General features: G+C 39.5%; 1 protein-coding gene and 1 long non-coding RNA gene across 2 annotated transcripts in view; one reads left to right on the forward strand and one right to left on the reverse strand.

Annotated features, from left to right (window-relative positions):
* Nucleotides 1-19,704, forward strand: part of LOC138739417 (uncharacterized) — a 76,368-nt gene that overhangs the window by 12,323 nt on the left and 44,341 nt on the right. The gene's annotated exons all lie outside the window — the stretch shown is intronic.
* The window catches only part of sacs (sacsin molecular chaperone), a 94,101-nt gene continuing 76,206 nt past the window's right edge, over nt 1,810-19,704 (reverse strand). The window contains exon 9 of the mRNA XM_069891405.1: nt 1,810-14,970. Within this exon, the coding sequence (XP_069747506.1) occupies nt 3,401-14,970 (11,570 nt within the window). The 3' untranslated portion in view covers nt 1,810-3,400. The remainder of the gene's footprint in view (nt 14,971-19,704) is intronic.

A 19,704-nucleotide genomic window follows, 5' to 3' on the forward strand; every position in this document is an offset into this window, starting at 1 on the left:
TACCCTTATCCACATCCTCCCTGTAGGCCTCGCTGTCAATATTCTCAAACCAGACCCAACAGTGAAATACCACAGCACCCACATGGTTCAGCAAACTCAACTCCAGTCAAGATCCCTGGACATTGGACTTTTATAGTTAAATTTAAAGAAACAGCAAAAGGCTGAGTTAAAGGTTTGATGCAAAAAAGATATTGTGAAACGCAAAGAGCCGAAGCCCAACTACATTACTGATATTTTTTCTTACTGGCATAGTTGAGGAATCTTCCACTTTCTATCCAAATCACCCACTTGCCAATATAAAGTACTTACAAATACAAACAAAGCTTAGGCATAGAGAGCTGGGTGGCATTTTATGATTGCACTGTGAAAGAAGTTCCAAAGCCTTACCCTCGCCTTCGCCGGGCCCCTCCCCCGCTCACACTCCACAGCATACAGCCCAGTGACTGTCCCCAGTCCACCTGCGGTCTCTCCACGCTACGGGTAACCCCTCCTGAAGCCCTCTTCAACTACCTCAGGTCAGACTGCAAGCCCATAGCTGCCAAGAGCAGGCGCTATTGTGCAGTCGACAGGGCCTTCATTAAGGCAGAAGTGAAGTGGCTTCTAGTGGATAGACACTTGTCACAATTCAGTACAAAGTAACAAAGAATTAACAAAGAATAATAAGGCACTCAATCCATCACAGGTACAAGGGAGAAGTGGATATGTATCGTCAGTATCCTGTGGTTCCATATAACATGCCATTGTGACAAATACAATAATGAAGACACGTGTGTTTTGAAGTTGCTTTATTGTAGTTATGGTACTTAATACATCAGCTGACAGAGCTACACAGTACCATAAATCAGTCTTCAAAAATACATTTATCACAGCAGCCTGTGCCCAATTTATCTGCTGTTAGTAAACATCACACCATAGTCTTGCAGTTACAGTTCTGTCAACAATACACAACAGCAAAATCAATTGAGACAGCATTTTTGTGCATGACCACATTCCTAAAAGGCATTGAAGTCGCTGTTGAATATGAAAGGAAATGTGATGGTTAACTTGCTACACAGTCCTGCCTCTTTCAATATCACAAGTACTGAATGTACATTTCTGCTTAAAGTCATGACATATACATTAATCCAGTTGAGACATCAACATTCTAAAACTAACTCCAGAGCATAAAATTAAGAAAAGTACAATAAATTAATTATAATGCCTTTGTTTTTCCAAGCAGTGTAGAAAAGTCACCTAGATATTACAAGTGTTCTTAGAAACCAGTGAACTGTTATTATTATGGAACATTGTGCTTGGTCAGAGAGTGCCTAAACATGCCTCAGATTTTCTTGTTTAAGGAAAAATAAGCTTACGAAAACAGAAATATTTCCTCGGAGGGAATGTAACAATAGAATTAGATCAGTAAATCATGACATGTCTGCTTGAAACAATATGCATGGCACTTCAAAAAAGCAATGAAAGTTAAGTCAATGGTCTATTTTCCCTTTACAAGGCGAAAAAAAGGTACACAGCTAACGATTTCAAAAGAAAAATATGTAAGCAGAAATGCTGGAACAGTTCTCAGTGAAAAGAAACTCCAATTATAGTTATAAACATCATTGAAATACATTTAAACCAATTAAATAGTGTCAAATAAACTTGCGAAACTGCTGATTTGTATACAAAAAACTAAAAAAAGTCGTTATCAGTCTTATGACAACCAAATATCTTTGATAAATCCTAAAAGATAAACATTAAATAAAATAACAAAATGCATTAAAAATACAAGTTTTCTGCAGATCAACTTTTCTGCCATTTGTTCACTAAAATATAATAATATAAAATTAAAACCAAAAATATATTCACACACATTATCTGCATAATGATTGGAAGAAACGGAGTATGAAAATGTCAATGCAAAGTAGTCAAAAAATACCAGTCGTTTAAACTCATTGTTGGTTTTGTGAACAGTTTGTTTTTTTGATTATTTTCGTGAAAATATTGCACGTTAATGCACATATAAAATGTTTTTTGTGTTATCATTATACAATTAAATAGAACTTTCAGGTTTCAAACCTGTGATCATTTCCAAGCATTTCATTAATTCTGTAAAACTATGGTGTGAAACATGTCACCGTCATCCAATGTTTTGATCCAGTCTGTATTTGTAAATACTCATATAATGTGCGGGTTCAAGATTTCAATTGTATCGAATGTGTTTCAAGATTTCTATTGTGTGCATATTGTTGAACTTGGCAAAAAGGTTATTGACTTAATAACAGCCATTGCAAGCATTAACAAAAAATTAAATTCTAACCCATCCTTCCTCCCCAAAAGGAGCATGGTTAAGGAACCTCTTGGATTAATCTAGTGCAAGTTACTATAATCTGTTGCATGTATTTAAGGCATTAAAATTACAGAGAGTAAGCTTGCCCCTATTATATCAGGAAGAGCAGCTCAATTCCAGCAAGAATACATGCTTCAGCTTCACCCTGAATTGCAGAGCTCCAGCCCATGAAGGTGTATGTAAAGGTCACAGGGTTTCACCACTGATAGATGAAAGGACATACCTTAATCATGCTTATCCCCATTGCATTAGGATTTGTATGTAATGTTAATAACTAATGGAAATATCATCTTTTATGAACACCACCCTCCTCCCCCACACACACACGAAGAAAAACAGTTGCTTGAAAAGAACATCTCAAATTATAATGGAAAATATACAGTATATAGGTTTCCATAGTGTCCAAAAAGTGCAAAGGTACTTTTTGGGGGTGTGGGGTAGAAGTCACTGAAATATTTACATACAATTGTGAGTAGGTGCCAAAATTAGGCTAATAATCAGATTGATAAATGGAAATAACTCTACCAAAAACCTATTTTCTTTTATAGAACCCAACTACATTTATTCAGAATCTATGTATGGCTTATGGCTGAACATACTGGTTTTAATGAAACATGATTATGTGAAGTATTGAACTGATCATGGAGTTTGTTTGGAGGTTAGCTATCAGGATAACTAATCTTAATTCTTTATAAAGATACTCTGCATAATAACATCAATCCTTTGCACTTTCTTGAAGCACGTGTTACATAAAGCCTATAAACAGCAAACTAGCTATGATCTGATTATAAATAAAAAGGTTTTGCCATTTAGAAAGGACAATAAGCTCCAAACTATTGCAACAGGTGATGTGTAATGTCCGTTTTCATTTATGAAACAAAGGCTGATTTTACTAGATTGCAATGAACATTTCATGAGTGTGCTAAGTTTAGGGAAGGAATACAGTAGACGTTTTTTGCGTTATCCCAGATAAATGTTTCCATTTGTGTTAACTGTAGGGAACTGATAGAAATGTGATTTGAATTGTTACCTAGATTAGTGTCTGTGTGTTTGCTAATCTTACCGAGTATATTTTTAAAGTTTTTGTTGAATGAAGTTTTCAAGTTTAATGATGATTCTTGCCGTGCATTCCATCACTCTCATTGCAACATCTGTGGTGAATTTATCATTTGGAATTAGAGGAAAAGGAAGGAGATCTGGATACCTAGTTCTCAATCCATCCACACCGTATGCTTCAAGAGTATTTACATCAATTGCAAGTCCTGCCAGACTTTGGCTATATTCCTCCACTTTGCGTGCAAGTGCAGTTGGTTTGACATCTTTGTCAGACTTTCCTTTAACTGCGTATTCAGCTGAGATCAAAGCAAGCTTTGCTGCTAAGTAGCACTTGAAGCACACCCACTCATTGGCATTTTTATGCAGGTCGTTTCTAGCTGCGGAGAAGTTTGCCCGTGCTTGCCTGAGCCACCTACGTGCCTCAATAGGGTTGCCTACAGCTTTGAAAGTTGGAGGCACGAAAAAACGTGAAGAATGTGATGAACCTGAGGCTGAAGCAAATCTGGCTTTAAAATGCTGTCTGTCAGATTTATGGCTGGTTGCTTCTTGATTCCAGGATGTATAAAATCTCTGAAATGAAAACTTTTCCGATTGGAAGCGAGCAGACGAAGAGGAGTAGGTTCTTCTTGAAGCTCTGTCTGAACTGAATTCAGAACCACCAATCCCTTGTTTTTCTAGCCTATTGATTTCATTCTGTAGATGCTTGAAGACCTCTGTTGCTATCTCCAGGTTCTCTGCGTTTTTATCAGGATGCCACTTGAGGTATAACCGCCGTATAATCTTTTTCCTTTCTGACTCAGGAAGCCTCCAAGCCTGCTCCAGCACTGTTGTGACCTCTCGAAGGATCTCAGGCAAGGCATGCAGCTTTATCTTCTTTGGAGACTGGTGCTTTGAAGTTGGTGCTCTGTGGCTTTCCCTTCCAGGAAAATGGGGAGGTATTGGCCTGAGGCCTGGAGAAAGGCATTCGGTGGGACTTGTTGGAGTGGTGGGTGTACTATCTCTTCCTTGAGAACTTTCATCAGGTCTTGAAAATTTGTACAGGTCAAGAGAACTTACAATTTTATATTCACTATAGCCAATATCAATCTGGAAATACTTTCCGAGAAAGCTGGAATACTCAGCTCCTTCACGCTCTACCTCTTGCACAATTATGGCATAGGTGTAGGTTGGCTGGTATGATCCATATATATCACCACCTTCAGCATCAACTAGATACCCAACATATTCACCTGGGTAGAATACATTCATAGGATCCATAAGGAGTAAGTAATGGATTTCAGCTGGTATAGGTGTGCCTGGTAAAGGCAGTTCAAGTTTTGAAGGTACAGTAGAAGAATCATACTTAACTCCTAAATTGTCTAGTTTTTCATTGATCCTATAAATGTCATTGCACCCAAGCATGGCTATTAGGTAAGATGTGTCCAAAATCAAGTTGTCAGTAGCAGTTTTAAGGGTCATTGCCAGGGTTAATAAAAAATTAATGTCTTTGCCTTCTGCATGCTGGATATACAAGTGTATCACTGCATTTCCATATCTCTTCAAGAATGCCAACGTTTCACTTTTACTATGAGGGATTGTACTACACCCTTTTATTCGAAGGCTTGTTTGCAGCTTCTCGAAGCAAGAGACTTTCAGACCTTCACGCAAGGCTTTGCAAAGTCGATTGGCTTTTTCTTCATTTGCTAAAAAGGCATTGTCATTCTCATGCTTCATAATGCGGATAAGGCCTGCGATGAATTGCTCAGAGGACAGCAGCAGCTGGAGACGACCCTGGAGGGAACAAAGAGCCCCAAACTGACACATTTTTGGCTTCTCTTCATCCATGATCTCCTCCAAAATTCCACTGAGCAACCTTGGCCTCAGTTTTGAAGGGAGCAACATGATCAGCTTTGTGTGAAATGCGTGGTCTTTTCCCAAGTAACACTGACTGAGATCCACTAGCATTAGCATCCCCACGTTCCCTTGCATTCGGCTTTTGTAATGAGGCGCATCATCAAAAACCAGCGTGTTCGACTTTGTTAATCTCCCATCGTTACTTGGAAGATAAAGGGTTAACTCGCGAAGATTTTCAAGATCAACTCTTACATTTATTGGTTCATTTTGAAGGCTCTTAAAAAGTCCAGACACAGCCCTTTTCACAGTTCGCATCTCATTTGGTTCCAGGTGTTTTCCTTCAGATATTTTAAATATACGCCCAAGCACCTCAACGATCTGTTTTGTCGAAATGGTATCTTCAGTTCCCAAAAGCTTAAACAACTGGTGGAAGCTGCCGAGTTCCAAAGGCAATTTGTACAAGTAAGGTTTAAAATCAGACTCGTTTTCAAGATTTATGACAACCTCTTCAGGTTTTATTAGTTTCCAGCCATCTTCAACCATAACAAATGCAACGCCACGAAGATATAAACGGAAATCTTTTTTTTCTGCATTCAAGAACTCATAAGTGCTCTGCAACACTTTGACTCTTGTTTTAATCATATCATCATCTGGAGATGCAATGTTGCAGATGTTTTTGCAGTTGCTAATAACTTTGACTGGTGGGGGATCCAGACTGACATTTAACATTGCGAGAGCTTCCTCCACCTGTTCTTGCTTATCAAGTCTGCTATCCTTTTGTTCTTTAATACTCAAAGGTGTTGCCTTTTCTGGAAGAACTGGGCACGATGTCCACAATAATTGCATAACATCTGCCTGCTTGAATTTGGGATTGACCTGAGCCCCACTGAAACATATTAAAGAGAGAGTCCCATTTAGTTCCTGATACTGAGGATGAAGTTTCAAGAGTTCCACTGAAGCCCGTTCAGGATAAATGAACGGAATCAATGAAAGGTCTTTAAGAAAGGTTCCAGAGAACAGATCAGTCCGCTCTTGAAATATATGATTTAACAGAACATCAACCTTGTTCTGTATTGTTTCTTTGGACCAATTCTCTGCTTGAGCTTGAAGTCCAACCTCTTTAGCAAACTGCAGCAATTGCTGATGGGAGACTGTGTACTTTAATCCTACATTTCGAAAGAACGTTATCCACGATGTAAGGAATGCCGCACGGTTTTTGGGCTTTTCAACCTGCTCCAGTCGCCGAAAAAATTCTTGAGAAATAAAAGCATTCTCTGGCAACATTACTTTAAAGACATTTTCTGTCCTGTCATAAAAGTTTTTTGCAGGTTTTAGGCGGTTAAATGAGTCTGGAATAATTGCAAGGCCTTCAAGTTTTTCGAACAGTTGCTGTCTGATTGGCATACCTTCGTCCAGATTGGAAAGTTTCTTTTTCAGATACACCAGGTGCTCAATCTTAGCCACAGTGGTTAGATTATCAAACTTTGGCAGCAAGTGCTTCAAGTACACCTCAAGATCATCCACAGGAACACAACTGAGGAAACGATACAAGTCCTTCAGTTGAGGATTGTCTGCAAGAAATGCAAAGTTAGAAGACAGTGTCCATCTCTCTATTTCAGCAAGAGGAATGTTTTTTGTGAGAACAAAGCAAGATCCATATTTCAAAATGTTAATATAGGTGCCACTTATGGCCTTATAGCAAGGCAGAGACTTCAGAATCCTACTGTCATCTTGGGCAGTCAGTTGATTCAAGTTGGAATTGAAGTACATCAGAAGCACATCAAAGTCACTGTCAGTCAGATGATGTGTCCTCAGCATTGATGTTCGATTCATATAATCAAGTGCCTTCAGAATGCTATCAGGATTCTCAATATTTGCCAAGTGTAAAGCAAACTGTGAGACTAAAATGTTCTCTTTCGAGCAAATTTTATTCAATGCAAGTTGAATACACCCTGCTTTCATCAGTGTACTGAAAACCTTTTCATTTTGGCCAGTTGGGAAAATACAAACATCCATTAAACTGAGAGGCATAAGAACATCACTTTCTGGTACAAGCATTCTATTGCTGGAAATCGTAAATTTTGTGCCAGGCAACAAAGCCCAGTCTTTCAAAACCTCGATGATAGTTTCAAATGTTGGTCTAATCTCTGCTTCACCTTCCTTCACAGAAATTACATCACTGATGAAATGCCAGCAGGTTTTCAACCACGATTCACTTACAAAATTGTCTTTCCACTTCACAATAAATCTTGTTCTGTAATCTCTCGGGAGCACAAATGATAACAGCTCAGCAAAACTGCTGATATCAAAAGCTTTTGCCACACCACAGTTCAGCAAGATGTTATTGTACTTCATATAAAGTGTGTTCATGAATAGCTCTTTGCGAGATGGGATCAACTCATGATAGGTGGTGAGAAACTTTGGACGCTGAGCATCGAAAGCCTGCATAACATTGTCCAGAGTAATGAGAAGAGGAAGTCCTTCCACTCTAATCTCATTCTCTTCTGAGTCCTTGAAGCAATAGTCAACTAGAAGTTTCAAATTATGAAAAAGCTTTAATGCTGTTTGGTGTAGTCGGCAGGGTACCTTTCCAAGGTGGCAGCTTGAATCTGGAGACGTAAATGTATGTAAGAACTCTCGGACATCAGCAGGTGTGACGTGGTGGACTGGAATTCCTGCTTCCTGAAAACAGAGGTAAATGTTGGAAGTTTCATCGGAGCTGTACACTAAGTTGAATCCTATGTCAAGTAATAAATTTCGGAGCCTGTAGACATTTTCAGCAATAGTCTTCCGTACTGCAATATTGTATTCTGTACTCTTCATATGTTGCAGCTCATCCTGCAATAAGTGATCAAAGAATGACCTGTTCCTGTGAGCAGTGGATGTATTCACCCAGCTAATAAAAACAGTAGGATTTAGCTCTCCACTATCTGCATTGGGTATCCTGACGACCGGAAGAAGACGTTTGAGGTCATCGTGAAGAAAACAATAAACAGATCTCACAAGGCAGTGCCAATCTGGCTGGATGTCCTGTTTGTTAGCAGCAAAGAACGTCAGAAACTTTTTTAATGAATCCTTCAAAACATGATTAGGTATATTTTGCAAGACTGTTATTGTTGGATCAGAACCTAGGAAATATCGCTTCTTTATCTGCCCCAGCAGCTCCACGTAGGCAGGGGCAATTAATGTAGTCATTAGGTTATTGTTCCAATCACTACGCACCCCTACACCATTGTCATCCCGCCATAGGTTTCGCCTTGCTGAATCCAGAGCAAAGTGTCCATTAACGTGTACAGGCAATCCTGTTTCCAATGACAGTGGCAGAAAGCAGAAAGCTCTGTGAGGTTTTTTGTAATTATGACTAATGCAGGCTGCCACACCTCCGCGGGGGAAAAGCGTGATATCTTCATTTTTATGGGCTGATATTACAGACTTGGAAACTTTCTCCATATTTGAGAAACCTGATCTGTTGCAGACTAACCAGGTTGTAAGATTGCCATCAGTATCTTCAATGTCCATAGCATAAGTAATCTGTTGAACTGGTATCTGGCTGAGTTGTTTTCTTTTATTTACACTATCAAGCACAGATGCGTGAAACTGTTTCCGCTTCAATCTGTCAGCATCTGTAATTTTGGCTTTAACAGAGTACAGAACATTTAGTGCACCAGTTGTCTTTTCAATATCACAAATGGAAATCTTCTCCATGTGATTTAAAAACATTAAAAGTTCAGCTCCATCACTACGCAATTTGTCCAAAAGATTCTGAATCATCTGATCCGACACAGGGACTTGACAGATTTCAGATATTTTGGACATTTCCGAATTTCTTATTGGAAACCTAAACATTGTAGCATTTTCCAGTTTGAAGAGGTTACCTAAAAATGGACTCAATACATCATGAAACTGGGTTCTGAAGTCTGAATCCAAATCTCTGAACATCCTTCCAGGGCTAACGTTGGTGGATCCTGGAGCATACCTTGCATGGGGATCAAAAATACAGAGTACATCATTGTGAGAAATAAATGCCGGGCAGTCTGTGATGTGATACACAGAATTGAATCCAATTCCATATTGTCCAGTCTTGCCAGGATTCCCTTCCTTTGTCCCTTTTCCAAGGTTCTGAATTCCTCTAATATCTTCCTCTGTGAAGGGCTGATTGTTGTACACACAAACTGCAGGACCTTGAAGGGGTGCCCATTTTTCATCAAAGATTCGATCTCCGGGATGCTCTCTGGGATCAAAAATAAAGTAGATTTCTGTGGCTTTTGCATCATCTGCATTTTGAAGCAGCTCTTTTAACATTTCTTTCTCAGAAGGATAAGCATTGAGAATGCTTTTAATCCTACTGGTCAGCTTCTCTTTCTGTCCAAATTCACTGCCAAGGGTACTAAAACATATATTGGAAGCATAACGCTCTAGAGCTTTGTGACGCTTTGGTAACGCCCCAAGTTTAACAGCCACCTCTCTTGGTATATCAGGATGGCAATATTTCACACTCTTGTCGCTCACTCTAATCCAAGGACAATCATTATAACACAGAGATTTAGCTGGGACAAGAAATCCCTCACCATCTGGTAACAAAAGGTTTCCATATTTTCTCTTGCAATAGTCTCGATTTTTCTCCCTAATGTGCCCCCAGACACCTTCACTAATGATTCTTCGGCAAAGCTGAAAATTATTTTCATTTAGTGATTCACTGTCACATTCAGTTTTTAAAGCCTGAAGGACTGAGGCAAAATCTTCAACTGTGAATGAGGACTGAACTCCCAGCTTTTCAAAGAAATCCCGGAAATTATTTCTGTATTTGTTCGGAAGCTGGTAAAGGTAAGGGGTTGCATCAAAATTCAAGTGGAACGCAACCTTTGCTGACTCAACATAAGTGTTTTCAACTAGAACAAATGCAAAATTTTGAAGTTCCCCATTAATTTGCACCTTTGCAGTTTCATTCTTTATCATGGCCTCATGAAGGTATTTGTAACAGGCATTTGTAATATTCTCTTGGCATAGAGTAATGCCATCAAATTCAGTTGCTACTTTCTTTAATTGGTCTAACACAACAGGAATAGGTGGTTTCTTTAACAATCCCAAGAAATCCTTAACACTTGCTGACAGGGTGCCACATCCTTTACTGGGAGAATTTTCATTGAGAATTGGGTGCAAAAGACAAGCTACATCCTGGTATTCAAGTGCATAAACATCTTTGGCTGCAAAGAGTGTTTCTGGTCGAAAATCGCTTCCTTTCCAATGCAAGGAGAAACCAGGAGGTTTTTTGAGGAAAGGTAGGAAAGGTACAGACTGAAATTTCACTGCAAAGTCTTTGGCTCTATGTTCCCGAAACTTTAACTTCTCATCAATTAAACTAAGTATGATGCTACTGCGGAGACAAGCTGCTGAATGATTACTTTCATTTAGCAATGTCACAGACCCTGCGCGCTCCAGTAAATCTTCCCAGGAAATGTCATCCTTAATCATGCCAAGCTGTACGAGCTTTACTAAACGGACTGGGTTCAGGTAGTCTTCTGTAGTTCCACAAGGGAATCTCCCATCACTAATGTCATACAGCTTAGCAACTCGACCTTCAGGGTGGATGAGTCTTGAAGGAACAGATAAAATCTGGTGTTCTCCTGAGGAGGGTACACAATAAGTTGTACGCAAGAGTCCAGAAAGCTCCAACACTTTTTCATCAAGAATATAAAGCATCAACGGATCACGAAGTTCTGCCTCAATTTCCTCAATATATGGGAAAAATGCCTCTGCAAAAAACTGCTTCTCAGAAAATGTGTTTTCCAGTAATATATTTTTGCAGCCTGCCTCTTCAAAACCAGCTCTAACCCAAGGCGGAAGTTCCACTGCACACAATGGCTGAGGTTCCGCCTTCTTGAGGAATTGCAAGAGAATCTTGAAAGCCAAAGGCCCAACCACTGGTCTACGGAGTAAAGCATCATCCAAGAATCTTATGCTTTTGATAGAAACCCAGGAAATTCCATCTGAGAAGACCTCTGTCAGCTTATTTCCTTGTCCTTTGGCTATATCCTCATAAAGACCTTGCCACACCACAGCAAAGTCATCGTGAACCAAGGTAATATCAGGCCACAGGGTATAATAATTGTAATCAACCAACTCTGCATTAACAGCCATGTCTCGTAATACAGAAAGTGCTTCTAAATATGCCTGAACTATCACATGCCTCATGAAAATGGTGTTCCACCTGCCTTTTGTATCTGTTTTCCAGATTTCTTTTCGATTGGAAGAAACTGCAAAGCAGCCGTTGATATGTATCGGTAATCCTGTTTTAATCCTCAAAGGCAAATAACAGAACACTTCCCCATATGCACTACCATTTGTCTTGATGCTCCATTTGTTGTCTTCTGTTTCAGACAGCAGAACACTAACAGCACCACAAGGAACAAGTCCCAATCTTCGCCCATTTTCTTGCAGTGAAAATTTCAGTGCTTCCCCAGTGTCCATGCATGAACATATAAGCCAAGTTGTAGATTCAGTCACCTTTTCTGGAGGTGCCTCGTCACTTGCCTTCCTGCTTAGCGCGATCTTTGTTGAAACATCCAAGAAAGGTGTAGCTCCATCTTCTGCACCTCTGAAGAGTGGTGACTGAAGATCAACAATCATTCTGAATGCCTGAAGAAATTCATCCACCACAATTTGCACAATGCAGGCACACCTCGGAACTTCAGAAGGAAGCTGTCTTGTACTAGCAAGGGTTTTCATCAGCTTTGCAGCCTCCTTTAAAATATTCATGGGTGTGGTCACAGCTTTTGATGAACAAATAATTTTATGGATCGCAATAAGAGTTTGTGCTGAGCTGGGGTCGGGTTCTTCTGATTTTAAATATTTCAAGAACATGGTGTTCACATTCTGAGAGAAGAGAATCAGCCGGTGGCCACATAAACTGAACTCATCCACAAGAGAATAAATATCTGTTGTGCTGAAGGAAACATTGCTAATTTCACTGACTAATGCCTCCTCCTCCACTCTGAAAGGAAGTCTGAAAAGAGTTCCCACATAACAAAAAGGCTTCTCATGGTCCAGTGGCAAGTCACAACCAAATACATTGACAAATGGCCTGAATTGATTTGGGAACTTTCTTAACCGCTTCTGGTGTTTGTTCCAATTGATTTTTATCCCAGGATGTGTTTTGTCACGAATATGTTTTCCCAAATGATTAATATTTGGATCAAACATTATCATAAACTCACGGCTCAAAATTATCGGGAGATCTGTGATGTGGTAAACAGAGTTGAAACCAAGTCCAAACTTGCCAACTTTGTCAACCTCGCTCCTCTTCAAGGATCCACCTAACCTAGTTATATTTAAAAAGTCAGCGTCACTGAAGTCAGAGTTGTTGAACGACCAGAGTGCAGGCCCATGACACAGAGCCATTCCCGGATCCAGAAGGTTTTCTCGGATATCAGAGTTTCTTCGCATATCAATCAGGAAGCTACATTCAGTCCCCTCAGCATCATCAGCATTTTGCAGGAGCTCCTTGAAGATATCTGCAACTGATGGGTATTCTTCGAGAATGTTTCTGATTCGCACAGTGAGTGGCTCTCTTTGTCCAGATTGCTCAAAGCCCAAGTTCTCTGGGTTAATGAGCCTGGTACTAAGGCACGGTACTTGCAAAGCCTGAGCCATTTTCATAGGAATGTCCTCATGCACCAAATGAATGGGCTCTAATGAATCATCAAGCAAGTCACTGAGATCATCTACTTTGATGTCACAGTAGCTACAGTTCTCAATGGGTTCCATTACCAATTTGTTGGGGTCTTTATAGTAATGAATAGGTATTGGAGTTTCAACATTAACTGTGACTTGATTGATATATAGCCACCTTAAGATGTTTAATACCAGAAGTAAGTTTTGTTTATTTTCTTGTTCACTGAATTCACCATCACTTTTTTCTTTGATCATTTTAACAATACCGAAGATGTGTTCGGTAGTTATTTCTTCAAGTGCTCCAAAAATTGTAAATAGCTTGTGATATTTTGCCATGGTTTTTGGGAGGAGATATAGATAAGGCTCGAGATCAAGATCTTGTATTGGCTTGATGGCAATGTTTCCAGGTACAGTAAAGACTTTCCCCGTCCATACCCAGGGAAAGGTCAATGCTCTGAACTCTCCTTTATCCTTCTCCAGCTGTCCTCGCATAAAGTCATATATATCAAGCAAGAAATGTTGAAACTGGTACCATTCATCATTATTGAAATCCTTGGAATTATGCCAATCCACAACATTCTTCAAGTGCCCTAAAACTCTATTCAGACTGGGTTCTGCAGAAAAACCAAGCAATTTTCCAACTGCAGGAGAGATGTTCTCCACAAGAGGCACAGCAGAGCCAACCAATACCGCATCGGATATATCCCGCATTTCACAAGCCTTGTGGAAAGTTAATACATCCCCTTTCCAAGCAAGGGATTGAGGGTAATTCAGAGGACGTTCCTTACAAATTGGAAGCCATTTTATTTTCTGTATCGTTGCCTTTGCTTCAGATGAAAGCAATAAAGTCTTTTGTCTGTGAAGAACTGTTAGTAAGGTCTTGGCTTTTCTGATCAGCAGATCCTGCTCGACCTTGCTACTGCCCTGCAGTATTTCAATTCTTTTGGCCACTTGAATTGCTTCTTTTTCAGTTAACTGATCTTCATTCTTCAAACCTATCTGTCTCAGAGCATGCAAGACATCAGGAGTTGAGGTATATATCTCTGGTGGAAACAATGTTTTTTCATCAGCATAAAACAAGTTCTGTAATGTTTCTATTTCAGGATCAAACAATTCATTAGCTGACAGTAATCTTCCCTGAGAAACAGAAATAAATTTCAAGGATTTCAGCCATCCTATACACAAAGCATTTTCATCTTTGAGGAAAGCTAAATTAATGAGGATCCAAATCATAATTTCCATTACATCCTTGTTAGAATAAAAGCCCTTCTCAATATCTTGAATTATAATCCTTAGGCAGTCAGTACTTCTTAATTGTTCAATTTTCAGTAAGGTCACCAGCCGAATAGAAGCTTCATCGGTACAACGTATTACAGGAATGGACATTCGTATGTCTGGTGGAAGTTTGGCAGTGTGATGCAAGACTTGACTTCCTTTTAATGCAATAAAACTTTGGTTACCTTTCTCAGAGCATGGTTCAATTTTGTTAAAGATACTTAGTTCCTGAAGAATTTTCTTGTCACGTTCGTTAACTTCTGGCAAACTAGCTAAAAAACATCTAAGTGCAATTTTGTGTGTTGGGGGCAGTACCATGACCTGACTGGAAATCTTTTGTGTCATTGCTTTATCCAGAATCTGCAACAAAGTACTAGGCAGGGGTGAATGAATGTATTTTTTGATAAGAGGATGCTGTAAACAAGGGTCTAGCTCTTTAATGACCAACCCACCAAGTTTTTCAATGACATCTGCTAGAAATTCAGGGAGCTGTGTTTCATTTTCAGATTCCAAGATTATGGAAGATGGAGATCGGAGACGTAAAAGCTTAACTATGGTTTGGGGTTCATCTAAAGGTGTCTTGGGAATCAGAGGCAATTCCTCAAACAGAGTCAAATCTTCAGGGAAGTTGTGATATAGGTATCTCCAAACAGTTGTTAGCCATGATAAAGGTGGGTGCTTCCTCTCTCGGTTTCCTGGTGACCACTGCACCATCATCTCTCTCCCAGGCCAGCAGGCATTCACCATTTCTTTAATAAGACGTGCAGAACGCTCAGAAGTCAGCAATTGCAGTTGTGTACAGAGTCGGCCTGAATATTAAAAGCAGTAAATAAAGGAGAATTAAAAACATGTCATTCAGCTGAGTAAATTAATGTTCTCTTTGCAAATGAAAAATCTACTTCAGCATAGTCCAGGTTTATAGCATAAAAAAGGATGCACAAACTATATGGAATACATTAACAAGCCAATTATTAAATTTAACATAGAATGATCTATAGATGAAAATTAAATACTATACTTTGTTAAAAAGATTATGCCCGGAAGTGGGTCACTATTACAACCACTGGCGTATTCATAGCATATTTTCATTTTTCCATTCCCTCAGGATTCATTCTTCAGAAATCTTCACACCTTCTAGAATGTTACCCTTTCTAAAATGTTGTCTGGAGGAAGTTTATGAATAATAATAAATAATTTAGACTATATCACAATATCTCAGAGGCTGGTCATGGCCAGAATTAACACATACCTAAGAAAAGATCTGGACCCACTGCAACTCGCTTATCGTCACAATCGCTCCACAGCAGATGCAATATCACTGGCTCTCCACTAAGCTCTGGATACATACAGCTGCTCTTCATCGACTACACCTCAGCCTTCAATACCATTTTTCCTTCAGTGCTGGTCAAGAAGCTACAAACTCTAGGCCTCTGTATCCCCCCTCTGCAACTGGATCCTTGACTTTCTCATCAGAAGACCACAGTCAGTACAAATTGGAAACGTTTCCTCCTCACTAATTATCAACACAGGCACACTCCAAGGATGTATGCTTTGCTCACTCCTCTACACCCATGATTGTGTGGCCAGGAACAATTCCAATGCCATCTATAAGTTTCAACAACAACCTTGCATTCAATGTCAGCAGAACCAAGGAGATGACTGTGGACTTCAGAAGGAAGTCAGGGGAACACGACCCAGTCCTCGTCAAGGGCTCAGTAGTGGAGAGGGTCAAGAACTTCAAATTCCTGGGTGTCAACATCTCTGAGGATCTGTCCTGGAGCCTCCATGTTGATGCAATCACCAAGAAGGCTCAACAGCAGCTATACTTTGTGAGGTGTCTGAGAAGATTCGGTATGTCACCAAAGACTCAAACATCTACAGGTATACCGAGAGAGCATTCAGGTTGGTTGCATCACTATCTGGTATGGAAGCGTCAACTCTCAGGACAAGAAAAAATTCCAGAGGGTTGTTAATTCTGCCTGCAACATCACAGGCACCAGACTCCACTCCATCAAGGACGTCTACATGAGGCAATGTCTTAAAAAAAGCAGTCTCTATGCTCAAAGACCACCATCACCCAGGCCATGCCCTCTTCACTCTGCTACCATCGGGAAAAAGGGACAGAAGCCTAAAGACAAGTACTCAGCGGCACAAGGTCAGCTTCTTCCCCGCTGCCATCAGATTCCTGAATACTCAATGAAACAAAGATACTTTTTATGCACTGTTATTGTTTTGTTTTATAGTCATGTTGTAATATGAATGTTTGAATCATGATGCTGCTTGAAAACACCAAATTTCATGACTTGTTTGTGACAATAAATTCTGATATTTTGATTTTCAAGATATTATGATATTCTCTCAAAACATTTAATTATTTATTAGTATTCCTAAATTTCCTCCAAGCAATATTCTGGAAAGTATCTTTGCTGAACTACAATGAATTGTATTAGATTGCCTGCCACCTGTAACTATTCTCAAAAAGCAATTCAGTCGTCTAAAATCCAGACAGCCATTTACCAGTTGAAAGAGAACTTCAGCATTCACCTTAACAACAAGAAATCACAGACTCCATGCTCTGAAGATACAATTACTTCTGCAGAGGCCATGAGATTCTTTCCTAAATGGATCAGAATATTCTGTTAAACACCAATGGACACAACTCACCCATTAATATTCTTTAGCACAAATGCAATGGAATTATTTTAAATGAGGCATAGACTTCAACCCAAGCTAAACTTACAACCTACTAAAGAAATAAAATACAAAATGATTTTTTTAATGCATCAATGCAGAGGTAGCTATCTGCAGAGTTACTGAAAATCTGGTCAACTTCCAAAATTCTATAGATTCCAGAATTGTTCTTGTGAAATAGAGAGTATCAAACAGGTATTCCTACTATTTAAGAAAGTGGGGGTGGGGGAGGGGGGGGAGAGAAGAGAGAAAATGGGGAATGATGAACCCAATGCTTTATATCAATTGTGAGGCATGCTGCAATTAGTATTAGGATTTAATAACAGAACACCTTGAAAAGTTTTTCATGTCTCCACCTTGAAAGTAATAATTGGATCAACAGTGTTAAAAGTAATTTATAAAAGAAAACCATTTTGAATAACCCACTGAGTTCTTTCAGGATGTGGCCAGTAGATTCATAAGAAGCAGTGGATGTGATGCATTTGGATTTTTAAAAGGTTGATCAGCAAAATTGTCCCACTGACGTGGATTGGAAAATATTTATTGGACAGAAGGAAATAAATATATTTTCTAAGTTTGGAAGACAGGAAAGTGGATTATAGACTTTTCACTGCAGAAAGTAAATGGAAGCAAGGATTGGCAAACCACAAGGAGATATTTTGATTTTCAAGGACATAGGGCACATTTCAAAAGATTCATTTTGCAAGAGCTTTGTAGAAAAGCATTGGTGTCATCCTTCAGATTGGCCATTCTCAACTTTTTTCCAGCTATAGCCCCCCTGAACTCTGCTCAAAAGTTATGGGCCCCCTTCCCTGTGAAGCAGTTAAGTTTTAGTTTCTTCCGACGACACAAAAAAAATTTGTTACACAAGGTGAAAAGTGAATGTGCTGTGGCCCTCCCAGGGTGGGGGGGGGGGGGGGGAGAGGAAGGGGAGCATAGGGCCCCCTCTGAGGATGGCTGCTCTATACACAGCTTTTTGCTATCCCCTAGTCTTAACCATCCTTCTAAATGAACACCGCCACTACCACACATCATTCCTTCTCTTCTCGTCTCCTTCAGATCTTCCCTCATGTACTCTCCATTGCTCCCTTCTCTCTGCAACTTAAAACTTGCTTTTGGTCTAATTTTTCCAAGTTCTGATGAAAAGCCATCAACTCGATTCATGAAAATTTTTTCTCCGTCTCCACAACAGACTTGCACAGTAAATAGTAGGCACTGGACAGTGTTGCAAAACACAGAGATTTAGAGGTACAGGTACATAGTTCCTTGAAAGCAGCAACACTGGGTGAAGAAGGCATTTAGCATACTTGTTTTCATTGGTCAAATCATTGAGTGCTGGAGTTGGGATGTCATGTTACAACTGTACAAGATATTGGTGAGGCCACAATTGGCATATTACGCCACTTTGCCCAGGGGCGCTGGACAAAATGGCGACTTTCTGTCTGCCTTACGGTAGACAAAAATTAAAGAATTTCAAGTATATTACACTTTAAATATAATATTACATGACAATAATGGAACCTTTATACTTCTAATCACAGGAAAGAGGTCATTGGGCTGGAACAGGTGCAGAAGTGTTTCATGAGAATATTAGGGATTGTAGGATTTGAGTTCTAAGGAAATGGCTGGACAGTCTGGGACTTATTTTCCTGGAACATAGAAGGCAAAGGGTGACTACAGAAATGAATAAAATCATGAGGGGTACAGACCTTTTCCCAGGATTGACAAGTCTAAGACTGGATTTAAGTTGAGGTAATTTGAACCTGATGGTGCTATGCTGAGAGCACAAGCTGTGGGTGGCTTTGCTGTAAAAAGGTTTTTTTGTCATGAAAGGATTTCAGCCTGGTTTACCCTTAAAATGCAGTCACTAAATAAAATGTGAGCTTATAACACCTCCCCCAACAAAAGAAATTTTGAGTGAGAAGAGCCAAAATTTTAACTGCAACTTACAATTTTTAAAACTACATTTATACATTATATAATACAGAAAAATATAACATTTTCAGCAATGTTTCACTTAATATCTTGAAAGGCAAACAGCAATTACATTATCCTTGCTTTTAATATTCTTGCAAAATTAAACTCCAGTTTATCAATCGTCTATTTTTATTTTTCATTTTACTCAAAAACATGAAAGGATTATGGTCAGTATACAAACAAGAGCAGTACAGATGTAAACATCAAAATGCTGCAAAGCCAGTACAAAGGACGATCATTTTTTTCCTCAATAGAAGAATAATTCTTTTGATGTTCATCGAATTTCTTTGATAAGTCAATATTATCATAACCGTTATATTGTAATAACACCGATCCTGCAGCTTCATCCCTAGTGACAGAGTACTTAGAGGTGTTTTGGGAAGGATTATTAGAGCAGGTTGCACACAAACATTTTAAAAACACAAAATATTTGCAGGACTTTTGCAGAATGCTTTTTGCAAAAAGAGCAACAAAGTTGCAGCATACAGCTTGGCTGGGAGAGCATGTGATTTTTGCAGGGAGACAGAACAGTTTTGCTCTCAGAGAGGGAGAGTGTGAAACAGAGAGAAAGGAGACAGAAATCAGTTCCAGATGGACACAAGCTGGCAAACTTGTGGAAGACTGCCTGGTCAAAGGAGAAGACTGGCTGTCTGAAAGGTGACCTGAAAGGAGGAGGATCATCTGGAGAACCCTAAAGAGGGCACGTTTCGTCAGCAAGACTGATTAAACAGGAATCAAGTGCGGATGTCCTGGAACAAAAGGAATCTCTCTGAAGACCAACATGAATCCTCCTGAGTGGTAACCATTTGCCTGTTAAGCACCAAAGACTGGTGAACTTTGTTAAGGCTAACTTCTGTGCACAGTACAAGAATTGC

Source organism: Narcine bancroftii, chromosome 7, assembly GCF_036971445.1.
Source record: "Narcine bancroftii isolate sNarBan1 chromosome 7, sNarBan1.hap1, whole genome shotgun sequence".
Lineage (NCBI taxonomy): Eukaryota > Metazoa > Chordata > Chondrichthyes > Torpediniformes > Narcinidae > Narcine > Narcine bancroftii.